The 15,886-nt window shown below is 43.7% G+C and overlaps 2 protein-coding genes across 5 annotated transcripts in view; one reads left to right on the top strand and one right to left on the bottom strand.

Moving 5' to 3' along the window:
- The window catches only part of LOC109895642 (netrin-G2), a 56,527-nt gene extending 42,430 nt beyond the window's left edge, over positions 1-14,097 (bottom strand). The window contains exons 1-3 of one of the 4 annotated variants that reach the window (XM_020489513.2): positions 13,368-14,097; positions 11,909-12,613; positions 3,246-3,889 (exon numbers count right to left, since the gene is read on the bottom strand). In XM_020489513.2, the coding sequence (XP_020345102.1) occupies positions 3,246-3,889; positions 11,909-12,145 (881 nt within the window). In that variant the 5' untranslated portion in view covers positions 12,146-12,613; positions 13,368-14,097. The remainder of the gene's footprint in view (positions 1-3,245; positions 3,890-11,908; positions 12,614-13,367) is intronic. The other 3 variants (XM_031830395.1, XM_031830396.1, XM_031830397.1) reach the window with 3 other exon arrangements.
- A 939-nt stretch (positions 14,098-15,036) lies between these two features.
- The window catches only part of LOC109895643 (mediator of RNA polymerase II transcription subunit 27), a 97,401-nt gene continuing 96,551 nt past the window's right edge, over positions 15,037-15,886 (top strand). Inside the window, exon 1 of the mRNA XM_020489514.2 lies at positions 15,037-15,267. Coding sequence (XP_020345103.1) covers positions 15,065-15,267 — 203 coding nt within the window. The 5' untranslated portion in view covers positions 15,037-15,064. The remainder of the gene's footprint in view (positions 15,268-15,886) is intronic.

Below are 15,886 nucleotides of genomic sequence, written 5' to 3'. Positions count from 1 at the left end.
CTGAGAGGGTCACTGCTCCAATTGTCAGGTGTGACAGACTGTCATCTGGGGGAGGGGGCACTCTCTGGGATTCTCTGATCCACCCAGTCTCCTTAACAACTCAAATCCCTCCACAGTCACAGCACAGTGCAGCCACACCAGTAATGGAGTGAAGCCACTCAAAGTCCCATACTGTCCACGGGCCTTAGAGGACAACTGTCTGGACACAATGGCGACTGGACTGTGTGTGGATCTGAATGTTAGGCTGGACAACTCTCTTCCAAGACTGGCGAACACATTTCACAAAGTCATGTCTGTGTTTTGTATAGTACTGCATTATTAATTAACAGGCATTGTGGGCTGGGGTGGTGCAAGTGTAAAGGTGGGTGGTTCTATGTCGGAGGATCGGGAGGAAAATATTGCGCTTTTTCTACCCGTCCTATTTGTCTCCCACACTAATCCATTTACTCTGTAAGAGCTTATCTTTCTGTATTGACTTTATTTGATTTTATTCAATTTGGAATTTTTTTTATTTTTTTTACATGGATCTGTTTTCCAATGGGAGAAGTGGTGGCAGGAAACAGATAGGAATGAGGTTAAAGGGAGAGAGGCCAAAATGCCACTGTCAGGCTCTGCCCACAGGATCCTTGTTGTGGAAAAATAAATAAATCCTGTTAGCACGCAGAAGTATTCCTCCACACTTGTATAAATCAGGTTGACCATGTGTCTCCATAGTCCCAGCCAAAGGAAATCACCTGTTCCACTCAGTTAGACTGTGAGATTGTGTGGAAGGATTTTCCCAATGGTTTCTGAAGAATTTGAACAGCCAAAAGTTGGCCCCTGGAACCCTAACTTGAGACAGGTGAGTAAAACTTAAACTTTAGCGGAAAATGGTTCAATGTGATAAACAGTTGTTCATGTCAAGGTCCTTTTCCCCCATTGTGATGGGTGCTGAGACAGGACCACAGGCAAATGAATACAGCATTAGTGGGGCCTCTGTCTCTCTGACACTGTGGTCTCTCCTGACAGCTTGACATGTCTCCTATCATTGTGTAGTAGAGGAAGGTGGGCGAGGAGGTCAGAGGGATAATGGCTATGCCAATATATTATACCCAACAACTGGAGCCATCCGTCACATCTGACACGGCTCCATCCCCAAAACAAGAGAATGGGCACCAGGGTCACTCTCACCCTAATCCACCTATCAGGGACAGAACCCTATTTTCACCCCTTATTTAATTGTTTCCTGATTGTAACAATATTATTCATTTCGACATGTGTTTGTACAATAAAAACCGAGGGTTTTCAAATGCCTTCTGGACACAGACAGGCTTCAACGCCATTATTACTTGTAATGTTTCTACTTCTACTCAACTTAACCCAACCCAGCTGGTGATTATTTAGATGCTGCCGCATCAGGCTTGAGTGCCTGTGGTGTGCTTGTTTTTGGAGCTGGCAGATTCATTTCAGCCGGTGGGAAAATAAAGATCCCATGTACGCTAAGAGTGACCAGAGCGAAGGTCTGAGGATGGTTTCCTTATTATTTTGTTGTTGTTGTTGTTGTTCTATCCTTTTAAAAAACGGCACAAGGACAGAATGGGACAAACGGATACAACTGGTTTGCTCTCGTCCGGGTGTTTCTCAAAGAAGTTTGCGCAAGCGAAGGGACATGCAAGCTGCGGTCCTTTCTCCTTGGGGCCACTTCAAACTGCTACTTAGAACGGACGACATCAGAGAATCTTTGCAATAGGAACCTGATGAGGATGTTTGTTGCTCTGACTAATGATACATCTTTCGCATGGTATGATTCTGAATTTTCTATATTCCTTCTGTATGGGGCTATAAATAGAGTGCTATCCGATGGAAATATCAATTACCACGGCAGCCTTTGTGAACAAGCATAATCTAAAATGTCCAAAGCATTATCAGAAGAGTTCAGAACAAAATCCCTGAAACAAGGCTCAAATCAGATTTCATCAAAATAGGAAATTATAAAACAATTTAGCCTGCCTTTCACAAGTAGCATTGCATCTTACTCAATTAGGGGGCCTTGGCTTTTGTTGCTCTACCCGATTAGGTTTAATCACCGGTTGATTATCTGCGCTCCTCATGTCAAGGGGAAATGAGCCGTGGAGAGGGGGAGGAGGAGGGGGAGAGAGAAAAGGGGGAGGAGGAGGGGAGGCGGAGGAGGAGCAGAGGAGGTGGTGGAGGAGGCAACGGCGGCAGTTCTGTCCCTGTGCTGATGGGCCTGATGTCATTACAGAGCCCTAGGCCATTTCTCTCAGTGTTTGCAGTCCATTTATTGAGACACACACACACACACACACACACACACACACACACACACACACACACACACACACACACACACACACACACACACACACACACACACACACACACACACACACACACACACACACACACACACACAGCCATCAGGGAGGCCATCCCATCCCAATCATTCAAACACTGCAAGCGCTTCCCAATACTAAGGGATGGATAAAATATCCAACAACAATTTTCCGGTAGGTATTAGCTTAACATTTCTCCTCTATTCCCTGATCATTATAAACCAGTGAACATCAGTCATGGGCTCTTTACCTTATCTCCATGTGTCCATTTGACCACTCAACTCCTCCAAACCCCATCCCCAACTCCCTTTAAAAACAATTTGCTATTTGACATACAGGAATAACTATTGATTGACGGCTCGTATTACCGGAGGTTTGGGCAATGCAATGTTGCCAGGAGAGACTAATTCATTAATTTATCAATATTTATATTCGCAAAGGTTACTGAATTAAGCACTGAGATTGGATTGCTATAGAATTGACTGTCAGCAGGAAGAGAGTGACCGTTTCTTTAACAGAATCAAACCAGTTTTTGTTTCAGACAACTTCCTCCACAGCTCCTTATCAGAAGCTAAAATATTGGGCACTGGCTCACTAATTGGCTCACTAATATAGAGCAGAGGAGGCTGGTGGGAGGAGCTATAGGAGGACAAACTCATTGTGATGACTGGAATGGAATGAATGGGTCATGTGTTTGATACTGTTCCATTAATTCCATTCCAGCCATCACAATGAGCCTGTCCTCCTATAGCTCGTCCCACCAGCCTCCTCTGGTGTACAGCGTAAGATACTGTACAGTATACCATTAGGACTGTGCATTTTCTCAATTGATCACAAAATAGACTGTGACTCAAATATCTTTGCAAGAGATATTGTCCAATAAGGCAAAGAGAGGTAGGTGTGTGTATTTACCTGGCTGGTACCTCTATGTTGGAGATGGCGTAGAAATATTTGAGGAGGTTGTCTTTCTGGACGTAGGTTCCCCCCAGGGCCGGCCTCAGCAGCCTCAGTCTCAGGTTGGTGAAAGTGAAGAAGTCCCTCAGGCCCTTCATACTCTCCATGCGTGTGTACAGACTGTCCATGTTGAGCAGCTTGGGCCCCGTGAAGATAGTGAAGCGTGCCATCACCTCGAAGCGCAGCACCTTCTCGTTCTTGGAGCCCACCCAGCGAGAGTACTGCTCTGTGCAGATGACCCGGGTCACATTGGTGGCCGACAGGTCCTGCACCCGCTTAGCGGGCATGCCGAAGGCTTCCATGCAGTCGTCGGCGTAGAACTGGTAGGGCTGCCAGGTGCGCCCTTTGTCTAGGGACTTGTCCAGCACCATCATGGTGGGGCGGCCATACTCGAAGGTGACCTGAATGTCGTCGGTCAACTCCAGGCTCTTGTTCCAGGCCAGGGAGATGTTGGCCAGCAGGGGCTCCGGGTAGCGGCTCCATGTCACCGTCTGCCAATAGGTGATGAGGCCGCTGCGCTCACGATCCTGCATCAGCTGGGGAGGGTGAGCCAGGTCCGGGTTGGAGGCGTCACACTCGTCACTACACAGGTAGGGGTTCTCCTGAAAGAGGGAGATGGGGGGAAAGAAAACTGGTCAATGTTGGGAAAACACTGTTCATCTCCCTTCCCCTTCAGAAAATAGAAAACATTTACTAGCTCATCACTTGTTACCATTCTAAATCCACACTGAGCGAGTTCTTTGTTAGTATTCAGCATAGAATATATGACTCAGAAGAATGACTCCCTAAAAGGTTCCCACATACTCAAAGTAGGCTACACAACTGATGTTTTTCATAGTATTTATTGGTTCTTTGCATGTCTTTGCTAATGAGAAATAAGTCAGATAAAATTAAAATGAAAGTTACATTCTCATTATCTTATATAGGCTACTAGCCCCACCAAAAAAATACACCCATGCAACATGAAACAACAAGGAAACAACAGATTTTCCAAAACAATCTGGTCAACCTCAGGTCCCCCTGAGACCATGTCTGTGTGCTTGTCCCAACATGCTCACCATATGTCCCCATGAAACAGTTTGTGAGCTCTGTTTGGTGAATAGCCATCTGGGAATTCCTACATACAGGGTGATAATTGCACATAATCTGGTTACAATGACACTCATTTAATGCACATTGTAAATTACAGTGTTGCATTGAATCAAATGTCATCATCACTCCAAAAAAGATCAGCGAGACTACTGAAATGCGTTGCCTAATACCTAAAAGTCCGACATTATATAGCTTCAACAGTGTCATAGATGTTTCACTTTACCCTGAAGCTGTAACACTGCTCTACTGACACACATGGATTACACACAGAATGGATTAACATGGGGGGTTGCCTACCAAGTGGTCATCCCTGACCTCTAAATCTCATTGTCACATTGGTCGGCCTGAGTGCAAACGTCTTGTCATCAACAGTCATCCTCACTCACACAGTTTCCAGGCCTGGGTTCAGATACAGTATTTGAGAACATTTCAAATAGTATATGTGTTTGATTGAGCTTGCCTGTTGCAATTTAACCAATCAAAAATGTTTAAAAAATGGCACTCCAGGCAGGCTATTGGCAGTAGAATGGCCTTACTAAGTAGCTCAGTGACTTTCAACGTGGCACCTTAATAGGATGCCACCTTTCCAACAAGTCAGTTAGTCAAAATTCTCCCCTGCTAGAGCTGCCCCGGTCAAATATAAGTGCTGTCATTGTGAAGTGGAAACGTCTAGGAGCAACAACGGCTCAGCTGTGAAGTGGTAGGCCACACAAGCGCACAGAACGGGACCGCCGAGTGCTGAAGCGCGTAGCGAGTAAAAATCATATTTTCTGCGGTTGGAAAACTCACTACTGAGTTCCAAAGTGCCTCTGGAAGCAACGTTAACACAATAATTGTTTGTTGCGAGCTTCATGAAATGGGTTTCCATGGCTGAGCAGCCAAGCACTGGCTGGAGTGGTATAAAGTTCGCCGCCATTGGACTCTGGGTATGGCAGATGCCAGGAGAACGCTACCTGCCTCAATGCATAGTGCCACTGTAAAGTTTGGTGGAGGAGGAATAATGGTCTGGGGCTGTTTTTCATGGTTCAGGCTAGGCCCCTTAGTTTCAGTGGAGGGAAATCTTAACACTGCAGCATTACAATGACATTCTAGATGATTGTGTGCTTTCAAGTTTGTGGCAACAGTCAGGGGAAGACCCTTTCTTGTTTCAGCATAGCAATGCCCCCATGCACAAAGCAAGGTCCATACAGAAATGGTTTGTCGAGATCATTGTGGAAGAACTTGACTGGCCTGCACAGAGCCCTGACCTCAACCCCATCAAACACCTTTGGGATGAATTGGAACGCCAACTGCGAGCCAGGCCTAATTATGACTGAATGGAAGCAAGTCCCAGCAGCAATGTTCTAACATCTAGTGGAAAGCCTTCCCAGAAGAGTGGAGGCTGTTATTACAGCAAAGGGGTGACCAACTCTATATTAATGCCCATGATTTTGGAATGAGATGTTCAACGAACAGGTGTCCACATACTTTTGGTAATGTACTGTACATTCTTTCCCCTTTATGTCAATGAGGTTATGAGAGCCACACACAACAGGTGCCCAAGCCAGAGCCTCAGCTTCTTCTACCTTTAGCCCACAATCCTTGCCTCCTTCTGCAGAGCACACAAATCCAGTTCAACTGCTACACCAGGTGGCTTTCACCACTAAACCGCTCCAGCAATTATCCACACTGGATTCCTGTCACAGTTAAAGAGCAACCCAGTGCTAAGTAGACTGTTTGCCCACCTCTCAGTGACAGCCTCAGGGAATTCAGAATGGATCTCTCTCTCTCTCGCACACACACTGGAGGAGAACCACGAACTTTGATCCCCTTTCACTGACCAATAGGTTTCTTGTGTGTTTGAGATAATCCAACATTCTATCCTCAATGACAACAGAGGGTTTTTCCTCTCTGCTAGAGTGGAAGCCCTCCACTGATCTCCCCTTTAAGCTGTGGTTTGATGGCATTAGGAAGGCAGCTCCATCGATGAGGTTCAGACACCCTGACTGTGAGTGGCTGGGGATCACTGACCTCTCTCCTGAAAATGACCTGGCCAGTTTATTCACTGAGTCAGAGTCCAGTTGACATTGTTAAGTCCAATCAGAAGGACATCTGTGGACCTGCACTGACCGAAATAGATGGGAAGGATGAGGAAGAGACAGAAAGTGTGTGTTGCGGAAATGGAGAGGAGAGGTCATGTAAGAGGAGACGAGTCGAGACGAGAGGACCAGGATGATAAAACTAGAAAGGCAGTTGAGCCCAGAGATTTGGACGGTACCTCAGTCCACAAACATGCCCAACTGCATTGGTGTAGATGGGGAGCATTGAGCCATGTACTGTATGGGAAGCTAGTGTTTAGAGCTGCTATTCCCTCAGCTGGTGAGATGCGTTTCCTCGCTTGACTTAATTAATGTGAAGGAAGCTCCTGATACAACATCTGGAAAACAGCAGCCTAATTATACCAGAGACAAAACAGGCCGCACAAGACCCTTACCTGTCCCAGCATGGGCCACTGCCTACAGTTTTAAATCTGCGCACACACACACCATTTCACACTGTATTATGTTCATAGCACCATTAAAAAAAAGTTGTTCATCTGTGGTCATCAGCGTAAATTAGAATGTAATCAATCAAAAACCTTTCTTGAAGAATATTGTATCTCCCTGAAAGGATGACAGAGGATTACCATACGCACAACTTAATTTGAAGAATCATTCAGGACCTGCAGTGGCATGAAAACAGGCGAATGGAGATGATTGCATGTGGGCATAGCGAAACGGAATGAAATCGCTACCCTTTTTGGGAGCACAGGACAAGGGGCTGAAGCTACCAGGACTCATGTAAAATGAATGACACAGGACAGAACTGACCAAAGCGGCACGTTAGTGACAATACATTAACTCTCCACCGGTAGGATAAATATGGTGACATATCCTCACATGATCTAATCTGAACATGTGTTTTAACCTACTGCAAATAGTGAACCAAATTGAAGTCCTTACTATAGTGCACTCCACTGCTGTGCTGCAACCTGCACTGCTATTTTTAGTTCCGGCTGTTTGGGCATTTTAAAATAAGCAAATGCAATGTGGGGCAGGATTATATCTAATATGTTGCGACCATTACTGTTGAAAAGAGTACTTGTAATTAATAATTTGAGGTCACAGGATGGAGAGTGGCAGTGATGCCTCACTTCAGTTATGGACAAGATCTGGCTCCTCTCTTCGTCTTTCAATGTGTGTGTAATTACATCAGTAGTGGGTAGAGATTTGTCGTTTTTCTTAGCTCCCTCCCTCCTCTGCTCATTAAGCAATGCTACACACAGAGTGCACCCCCCTCCCAGCACCAGCTAACATCATGCATTGGGGGGGGGGGGGGGGGGGGGCACTGACTAAAAATGCAACGGCATCTCCTGTGGGCCTAGTGGCTGAAATGTGCTCTAAATCATTCATGAGCCAGAAAGCTTTCCAACGAAAGCCAGCATACTCATTCTGGGGATGGCTTATTCTAATCAATGATGTTGCTTTCCGAAAGGAAGACATGAAAAACGTTGTCAATTGAGTGCACTCAATTGACAAGTCCAAAGCATGTAATTTATGTAAAATGGGCTACAGAACACTATCATATTGCACTGTAAGAGTCATGGCAAGTCTAAATATGTGACTGTGTCTAGCTGTATTGGGTAGCCCTTTGGTAATGGGCCACTCATGGCACATTTACCTTTCCATAAGATGAATGGTCAGATCACTGGAGGAACGTAATTTACCAAAGAGCCTCTTGCCATAGAAGCTCGTCGACACTGAGTCTTCATTCTTCAACAGCACAGTCAACAGGAGGCCACTTTACATTTCATAAAATGTTCATGACTAGACTACTTTGGGGCCAAAGAGAGGCCAACAAGTCTTTCACTTTAAACTGGTCAATGGTCATTAAGAATCATATTGTGGCTGATCAGCATTTCTTGAAGTAGTAGGCTTACCAGTATGCCAACAGCCAAACCACCCTGCTGCATCCCTGGCTTCCGTCTAAAGCTAAGCAGGGTTGGACCTGGTCAGGGCTTGGATGGGAGAATGCATGGCAAAATCAAGTTGCTGCTGGAATTGATGTTGGAGAGCCAGTTGAGGGGTGTAAGGTGGACAAATTGCCCCGGGGGGAAGTGATGAGGAACCTACCCTGCACAGGGTGCCTTTCATTGGACGAGACATAAACCCTGACTGTCTGTCCGGACATCCTGTGGTCTCCAAAGATCTCTTAACACTCATGGCAAGAGATTGGATGGTACCCATGTCCTGACTAAAGTCCTAACCTGGCTCATGCTATCATAGCTCTCTTTAATTACCCCCAACTTCAATTTGGCAAAATCCAGGCTAACCTCTCCACTACCACATCCAATGTGTGGTTAGTAATCTGGCACAAAAAAAAAGCTGCGATTAGCATTACACAGGTGGATGCTACATATTGCTGCATGTTTAGTTACAATGTGATGATCATAATTACCATTGGTGATATTTAGGATGTTAAAAGTGACTTGTCTCTTACCACAAAGACAGATGCTCAAATCAGAGTGAGTGATTGACAAGTCTAAGGCTATATAACAATTGATAACCAGAAGTTTCAGGTAACACACTATAAAATTGTACATGGTATGCTATGTGATCATGGTTTGATCGTCCTCTCTTCATGGGTTCCAAAAGTACAACCCAGCTGGACAAATCATACATTTGCTTGTTTTACAATCAAGCCCTCGGCTGGATTCCCACAGCAACATTGTCAGCCTCTCTTATAGAAATGAACCTCACCCATGTCAGCACTCTCCCCAAAAATAGGAGCATACCATATATATAATATATACTGCTCAAAAAAATAAAAGGGAACACTAAAATAACACATCCTAGATCTGAATGAATGAAATATTCTTATTAAATACTTTTCTTTACATAGTTGAATGTGCTGACAACAAAATCACACACAAATTATCAATGGAAATCAAATTTATCAACCCATGGAGGTCTGGATTTGGAGTCACACTCAAAATTAAAGTGGAAAACCACACTACAGGCTGATCCAACTTTGATGCAATGTCCTTAAAACAAGTCAAAATGAGGCTCAGTAGTGTGTGTGGCCTCCACGTGCCTGTATGACCTCCCTACAATGCCTGGGCATGCTCCTGATGAGGTGGCGGATGGTCTCCTGAGGGATCTCCTCCCAGACCTGGACTAAAGCATCCGCCAACTTCTGGACAGTCTGTGGTGAAACGTGGCGTTGGTGGATGGAGCGAGACATGATGTCCCAGATGTGCTCAATTGGATTCAGGTCTGGGGAACGGGCGGGCCAGTCCATAGCATCAATGCCTTCCTCTTGCAGGAACTGCTGACACACTCCAGCCACATGAGGTCTAGCATTGTCTTGCATTAGGAGGAACCCAGGGCCAACCCGCACCAGCATATGGTCTCACAAGGGGTCTGAGGATCTCATCTCGGTACCTAATGGCAGTCAGGCTACCTCTGGCGAGCACATGGAGGGCTGTGCGGCCACCCAAAGAAATGCCACCGCACACCTTGACTGACCCACCGCCAAACCGGTCATGCTGGAGGATGTTGCAGGCAGCAGAACGTTCTCCACAGCGTCTCCAGACTCTGTCACGTCTATCACATGTGCTCAGTGTGAACCTGCTTTCATCTGTGAAGAGCACAGGGCGCCAGTGGCGAATTTGCCAATATTGGTGTCTCTGGCAAATGCCAAACGTCCTCACGGGGTTGGGCTGTAAGCACAACCCCCACCTGTGGACGTCGGGCCCTCATACCACCCTCATGGAGTCTGTTTCTGACCGTTTGAGCAGACACATGCACATTTGTGGTCTGCTGGAGGTCATTTTGCAGGGCTCTGGCAGTGCTCCTCCTTGCACAAAGCCGGAGGTAGCGGTCCTGCTGCTGGGTTGTTGCCCTCCTCCATGTCTCCTGATGTACTGGCCTGTCTCCTGGTAGCGCCTCCATGCTCTGGACACTACGCTGACAGACACAGCAAACCTTCTTGCCACAGCTCGCATTGATGTGCCATCCTGGATGAGCTGCACTACCTGAGCCACTTGTGTGGGTTGTAGACTCCGTCTCATGCTACCACTAGAGTGAAAGCACCGCCAGCATTCAAAAGTGACCAAAACATCAGCCAGGAAGCATAGGAACTGAGAAGTGGTCTGTGGTCCCTACCTGCAGAACCACTCCTTTATTGGGGGTGTCTTGCTAATTGCCTATAATTTCCACCTGTTGTCTATTCCATTTGCACAACAGCATGTGAAATTTATTGTCAATCAGTGTTGCTTCCTAAGTGGACAGTTTGATTTCACAGAAGTGTGATTGACTTGGAGTTACATTGGGTTGTTTAAGTGTTCCCTTTATTTTTGAGCAGTGTATATATAGTACACTCAAGCTTACAGCTTTACAGGATACAAAATACTACATATAAATGTACATTTATAACCCTAAAGTTACTATTCATATGAGCTCATGGTGTTGCACCGTTCATACTGCTAGAGTGTTAAACAGCGTTATAAATAAACGGTATCACTCAAGGTGTGAGTCCCTGTAGGGAGGCACAAACACAATAACAAACCTAATCTAATGATATTGTTTGAGACAAACAAAATTAACTTGGTTAAATAACCTGATATACTGTCGTGTAGACTTAGTGTGTTTCATTCTGAAAACAGCAGGCCAAAGCAGAAATGATTCGTTTTATTGAATATTGCTGCTGCTATATTTTTTCATTTAGTCATATTTAATCTTTATAGAAAATATAAATAGCATGTTTATTTTATAATTTAAGTTATTCTATAGCACTATTCTGTTCTGTTCTAATCTATTCTATTGGTTTATACACCGGTTGGGTCTAATCCTGGATGCTGATTGGATAAAACCGCATTCCAGCTGATGTCTATTCCACAAATTACCACCAGCTAAAGCTATTGCGTTGAAAAGCCTATTTGCTCTGTTCCATCTCAGTGCGCAATCCACTGTCGGGGGGAGGGAGGGGGCTCCTGTGGCTGAATGGAAGCAACTCCCCGCAGAAATGTTGGTGGGAAGCCTTTCCAGAAGAGTGGAGGCTGTTGCAGCAGCAAAGGCGGACCAACTCCATATTAATACCTATAATTTTTGGAATGAGATGTTCGACGAGCAGGTATTCACATACTTTTGGCCATGTAGTGTATCTATTGAGGCAGTGATTCCAAAATAAATGTATTGTGTCTTGAAGTCTTGTTTGCATTTTCACTATAATAACAAGTAGCCTACTGAAAGTAGGTTTCAACTCTTATGTCCTGAGTTGTCTCATAGAAAAGGTACATATTCCTGCCATCTTGTTCGAGATCAAAGTTTCTCATCTCATATCTAGGATCAGATACCCTAACGATATCCTAATATCTAGAAAACATTCCATGTCAGTTTTTCATCACTCTTTTTGATAGACAAAACTTTCAAAGTGTAGGCCTATAAAAATAATTTAAGTACAAAACTAGTGCTGGTGGTTACACCAACTGAATTCAAACTTAAACTTACCAGGGTACAGAACCTCTCCGGGGGGTTGCCACAAGTGATGCCAGGAGGATCCACCCTAATTTGCACGAACTCCTTCATAGCCATTGGTTTTGGCTGGCACGCATAAAACTCCCATGTTGGTCCATCGTCCGTACTAAACAGCGACTTGCATATGTCATACTGGCCAAGGGTCAGAGTAACAAAGTGCAAATGAAAAAGCACCTGTGAGAGCATGGCACTCGTATAGACCACACCCATGGTCCAAGACCGAGAGTCCGGAGGGAAGAGGGAAGTGGTGCCACCGTCGGTCCACACAGGGAGAGGATCAGCTTGGAATCCGGTTGGTTTTCATGTTGGGAGAGACACCTGCCGCTTGCAGGATACAGCCTTACAACTCTGCTGGTTTTGTATACAAATGTATGCCTGCCTAAATAAGTTACACTTCTGTTTTGAAGTATTTGTTATCTTATGTTAAAAACAATTCAAATTAAAGTATTACTTTAAATGATAGTTACAATAACTTATTTTATTAGAAATGTATACAACGCTAAATCTTTCTCAGATCGACCCCCTTTGGCACTCCAGGCAAGCCATGCTAAAAGCAATCGATATGTCCATGAGTAGAGCATTGAGAATATTCCCGCTGTCCACTCAGAAGCTCTCTAGATGAGATTTTGTTGTGTTTTCACGTCAGTCAAAGGAAGTATTTACATGCTCCATCGTTGGCTATATTGAGAAGGAGAAAATACAATAATTTATTAAACATTTAACTTTTTGGGGGGGGGGAAATTGCCACTCACATTTCCACACAAAAAAAGGAAGGCTAACTAAAACTATATCTAATAGGCTACTGCTACTATACATATTATTTTATTTCATTTTTACAACTAGCAATTAGGTTAAACATATCTTTCACATATCACCCATTTGAAATCTGTTCAAATTAATATCGGTAGGCTATACCGTAGTTTACAAATAAATAATATTGTAACCTTTCATGTTTGTATTCACAACCAATCTATATTCACAAGACTACCCTAATTAAGGAATTTCCCAAACATAAAACGTAAAACGTTTAGACGGATGTCTGTTGCGCTCATGGCTTTGCCAACTATTGCCATCAGAGGTAACATAACTGTCGAGAACTTCTCACAGGCAGATGGTGACAGACCTAGGCTGTAGTCTACAATTGGCAAATAAAAATAACTAATTTGATCAACTTGTATCATGTTTGGACTTGTCCTATAATGTGGACAACTGATGTTCTTTACGTTGATGCTCTTTCCAAACCTCTGAAATTCTCTGAAGTGTGTAGCCTAATGCTGCCTTCAAATGTAGGCTATAATGCTTGATTATAAGAAACAACTGTAGCAAGTCACTGGTTGCAAGATTATAAGCATTATAGTCCTATACAATTTTGAAGGTGCACGGTTACAACAGTTACTATCCTCTATGTTCACGGTGGAACTCGAACACTTACCAAATTGCTCCGGGAAAATATGATCATTCTGTCATGGGTGCATCCTTTGCAAAAGTGTTATCAGCATTCAAAAGCCTCAGCATTGGTTCGTCGTTGAAATAAAGCTTAACGTTACCGTATTCCCTTCTGTAAGAGGATTAGATGAGATGCTCTCCCCTTCTGTTTGTTTCCCTTCTGTTTTTATACTTTGAGGAAAGCAGTGCGTTAGGATGGTATCCTATACATCCCGTACGCACAATAGTTGACTTCTTGTTCGAAATATATTATATTTCAATACTTTTTCCAGAAGTGGTACTGCCTCAATTAATGTTCCGTTACTTTTTGCGATTTCGGTTTTGTCCTAGGCGCTCAAGGGCAGAAGGAAAGAGCTCGCTCTCTCTCGACCTCACTTTCCCCTATGCATAAACACACACGCTTATTTCATAAATTCCCTCCTGCCATTGTTCTCCTGCTCTCTTCTCGTTTCCACATTTAGCTCTCAGTATCTGATTTGCAAACTACGTGTGTGTGAAGCAGGTACGCAACTTTTACCGGTCAGAAATATAACCACCCCATGAGCCGATCGGGCTACCCGTCCTGCTTAAAGGAGCAGCTCAAAAATCACTCAAGGCAGACATAAGGATCTCTAGTTTTCGCTAAGCAATAGGCTAACACAACACTGTTTAACAGTTAAACAACTTGAAGTTCCTATATGGCTCTTAAAGCATAGCGCATGCATCTTCAACACAGTGCAGGCGTCCCCAATTTTGTAACGGTTTCTCTTGAGCGGATGGTCAGCGACCAGAACATAGTTATAAATAATTTGTACACTGCAAATTGACTGCAAGAATCCCAAACAGATGTAGGATTTGACAAAAACAGAATCATTTCAAACCTTGATTACATTGGGATACGATCGCATATGCCTCTATTGATGCGCGGGAATAATTGGGAACGGATTTCCAAAGTTAAAATCCATTTGAGCTGATTTCCTGGTGATTATACATAGAAAAAATATATAGCCAATTTATAGGATATATACATAGCTCAGATAACTTGGGTGGCCAAATAAAATCTACCACAACCAATCCCCAACAGGGAGCCGTGTGGCAAATTTGGCCCGTGGTTGATTTTAATTTGGCCACTCAAGTTCTGAGCAAAACATATTGCATATATAGCCTATAAAATTGGCTATATATTTTTCATGTATAATTTTAGCAAACTAACTTATGCTATTTACATTGTTGACAATTACATTAGCCTACTTAATACCCAATTAAGCTGGATAGTAAAAACACATTTTTAAAAAGCAGCCAAAACCCTTAATTTGCCACTTTTGGATGGGTGTAATTGAAGTAACAACATCAAAGCCTAAGGGGGCTTCCCATGGAAGAACACTAAGTTGAGCTGTCCATGGTTCTGATGCGTGGCCACACAGACCAATGGGTGTAAACAGCCTCCACATTTCTATAGGTCATCCGAGGCCAAATTATTGTCACAGACAGACACGGGCACTGACAATTCACAATGTTTGTAGACAGCAATATAAAAGGTAGTTAAAAATGATTTAAGAAGTAGTTGAATGGGCAAATGTATACTGGCAGCGAGCAAATGAGAAGACAGCAGGCACGGAAAGCGTGAACTACATTTCCCTTGCTACGCACGGCACCTCGATGACGGTGTTTATGCGACGTTCATCTCAGCGTGCGAAAAAAAAAATGGCGGACGCAATGAACGTTGGTGTGAATTTAGAAGCATTTTCTCAAGCAATAAGTGCTATTCAGGCACTTCGTTCAAGTGTAACAAGGGTTTTTGACTCTCTGAAAGATGGGATGAAAAACAAAGAAACCCTCGAAGGACGCGAAAAGGTTTTTATTACCGAGTTTCAAGATAACCTGCAGTCTGTGAATCGCGACTTGAAGTGAGTAGTTGTAACGTTAAGTGCTAACGTTAGCTAGGTAAATCTTTGTTGTAAACACACAAGTTAGCGTGCTCGATAGATAACATTCATTCCTCACGCCTAACTAAAAAGTTATTTCCAACTAGCTAGTATCCATGACTTAGCTGAAGTGTAAATGGTGTGTGTGCGCAACGTTAGCCTAGCTTACAGACCATTGCTAAATAAAGTGTGCGCGCGCAAGTGAAATTTGTCATAGCAACTAACGTTAGCTAACAAAAAATATAAAACATACGGCCATTTTTGTAGGCACCTCTATTTTGAATGTATTTTAAATTGTGAAACGTGTAGCTAGCTAAGTTCACATTACTTTGATGTGAAAGCAAAAGTTGAACTCCCAGAAGGAATGGTCTAACGTGCCTCAATGCTGCAAAATAGTTTTTTTCTACACTGAACAAAAATATAAACGCAACATGTTAAGTGTTGGTCCCATGTTTCATGAGCTGAAATAAAATAAACCAGAATTCTTCCATATGCACAAATCTGCTCTCAAATTGTGCATACACATTTTTTTTTACATCCCTGTTATTTAGCATTTCTCAAGATAATCCATCCACCTGGCAGGTGTGGCATACAGTGGCCT

This window comes from Oncorhynchus kisutch, linkage group LG8 (assembly GCF_002021735.2).
Source record: "Oncorhynchus kisutch isolate 150728-3 linkage group LG8, Okis_V2, whole genome shotgun sequence".
Classification (NCBI taxonomy): Eukaryota; Metazoa; Chordata; class Actinopteri; order Salmoniformes; family Salmonidae; genus Oncorhynchus; species Oncorhynchus kisutch.
The sequence above is the reverse complement of the archived record's forward strand: the minus strand, read 5'-3'. Positions and strand labels throughout refer to the sequence as shown.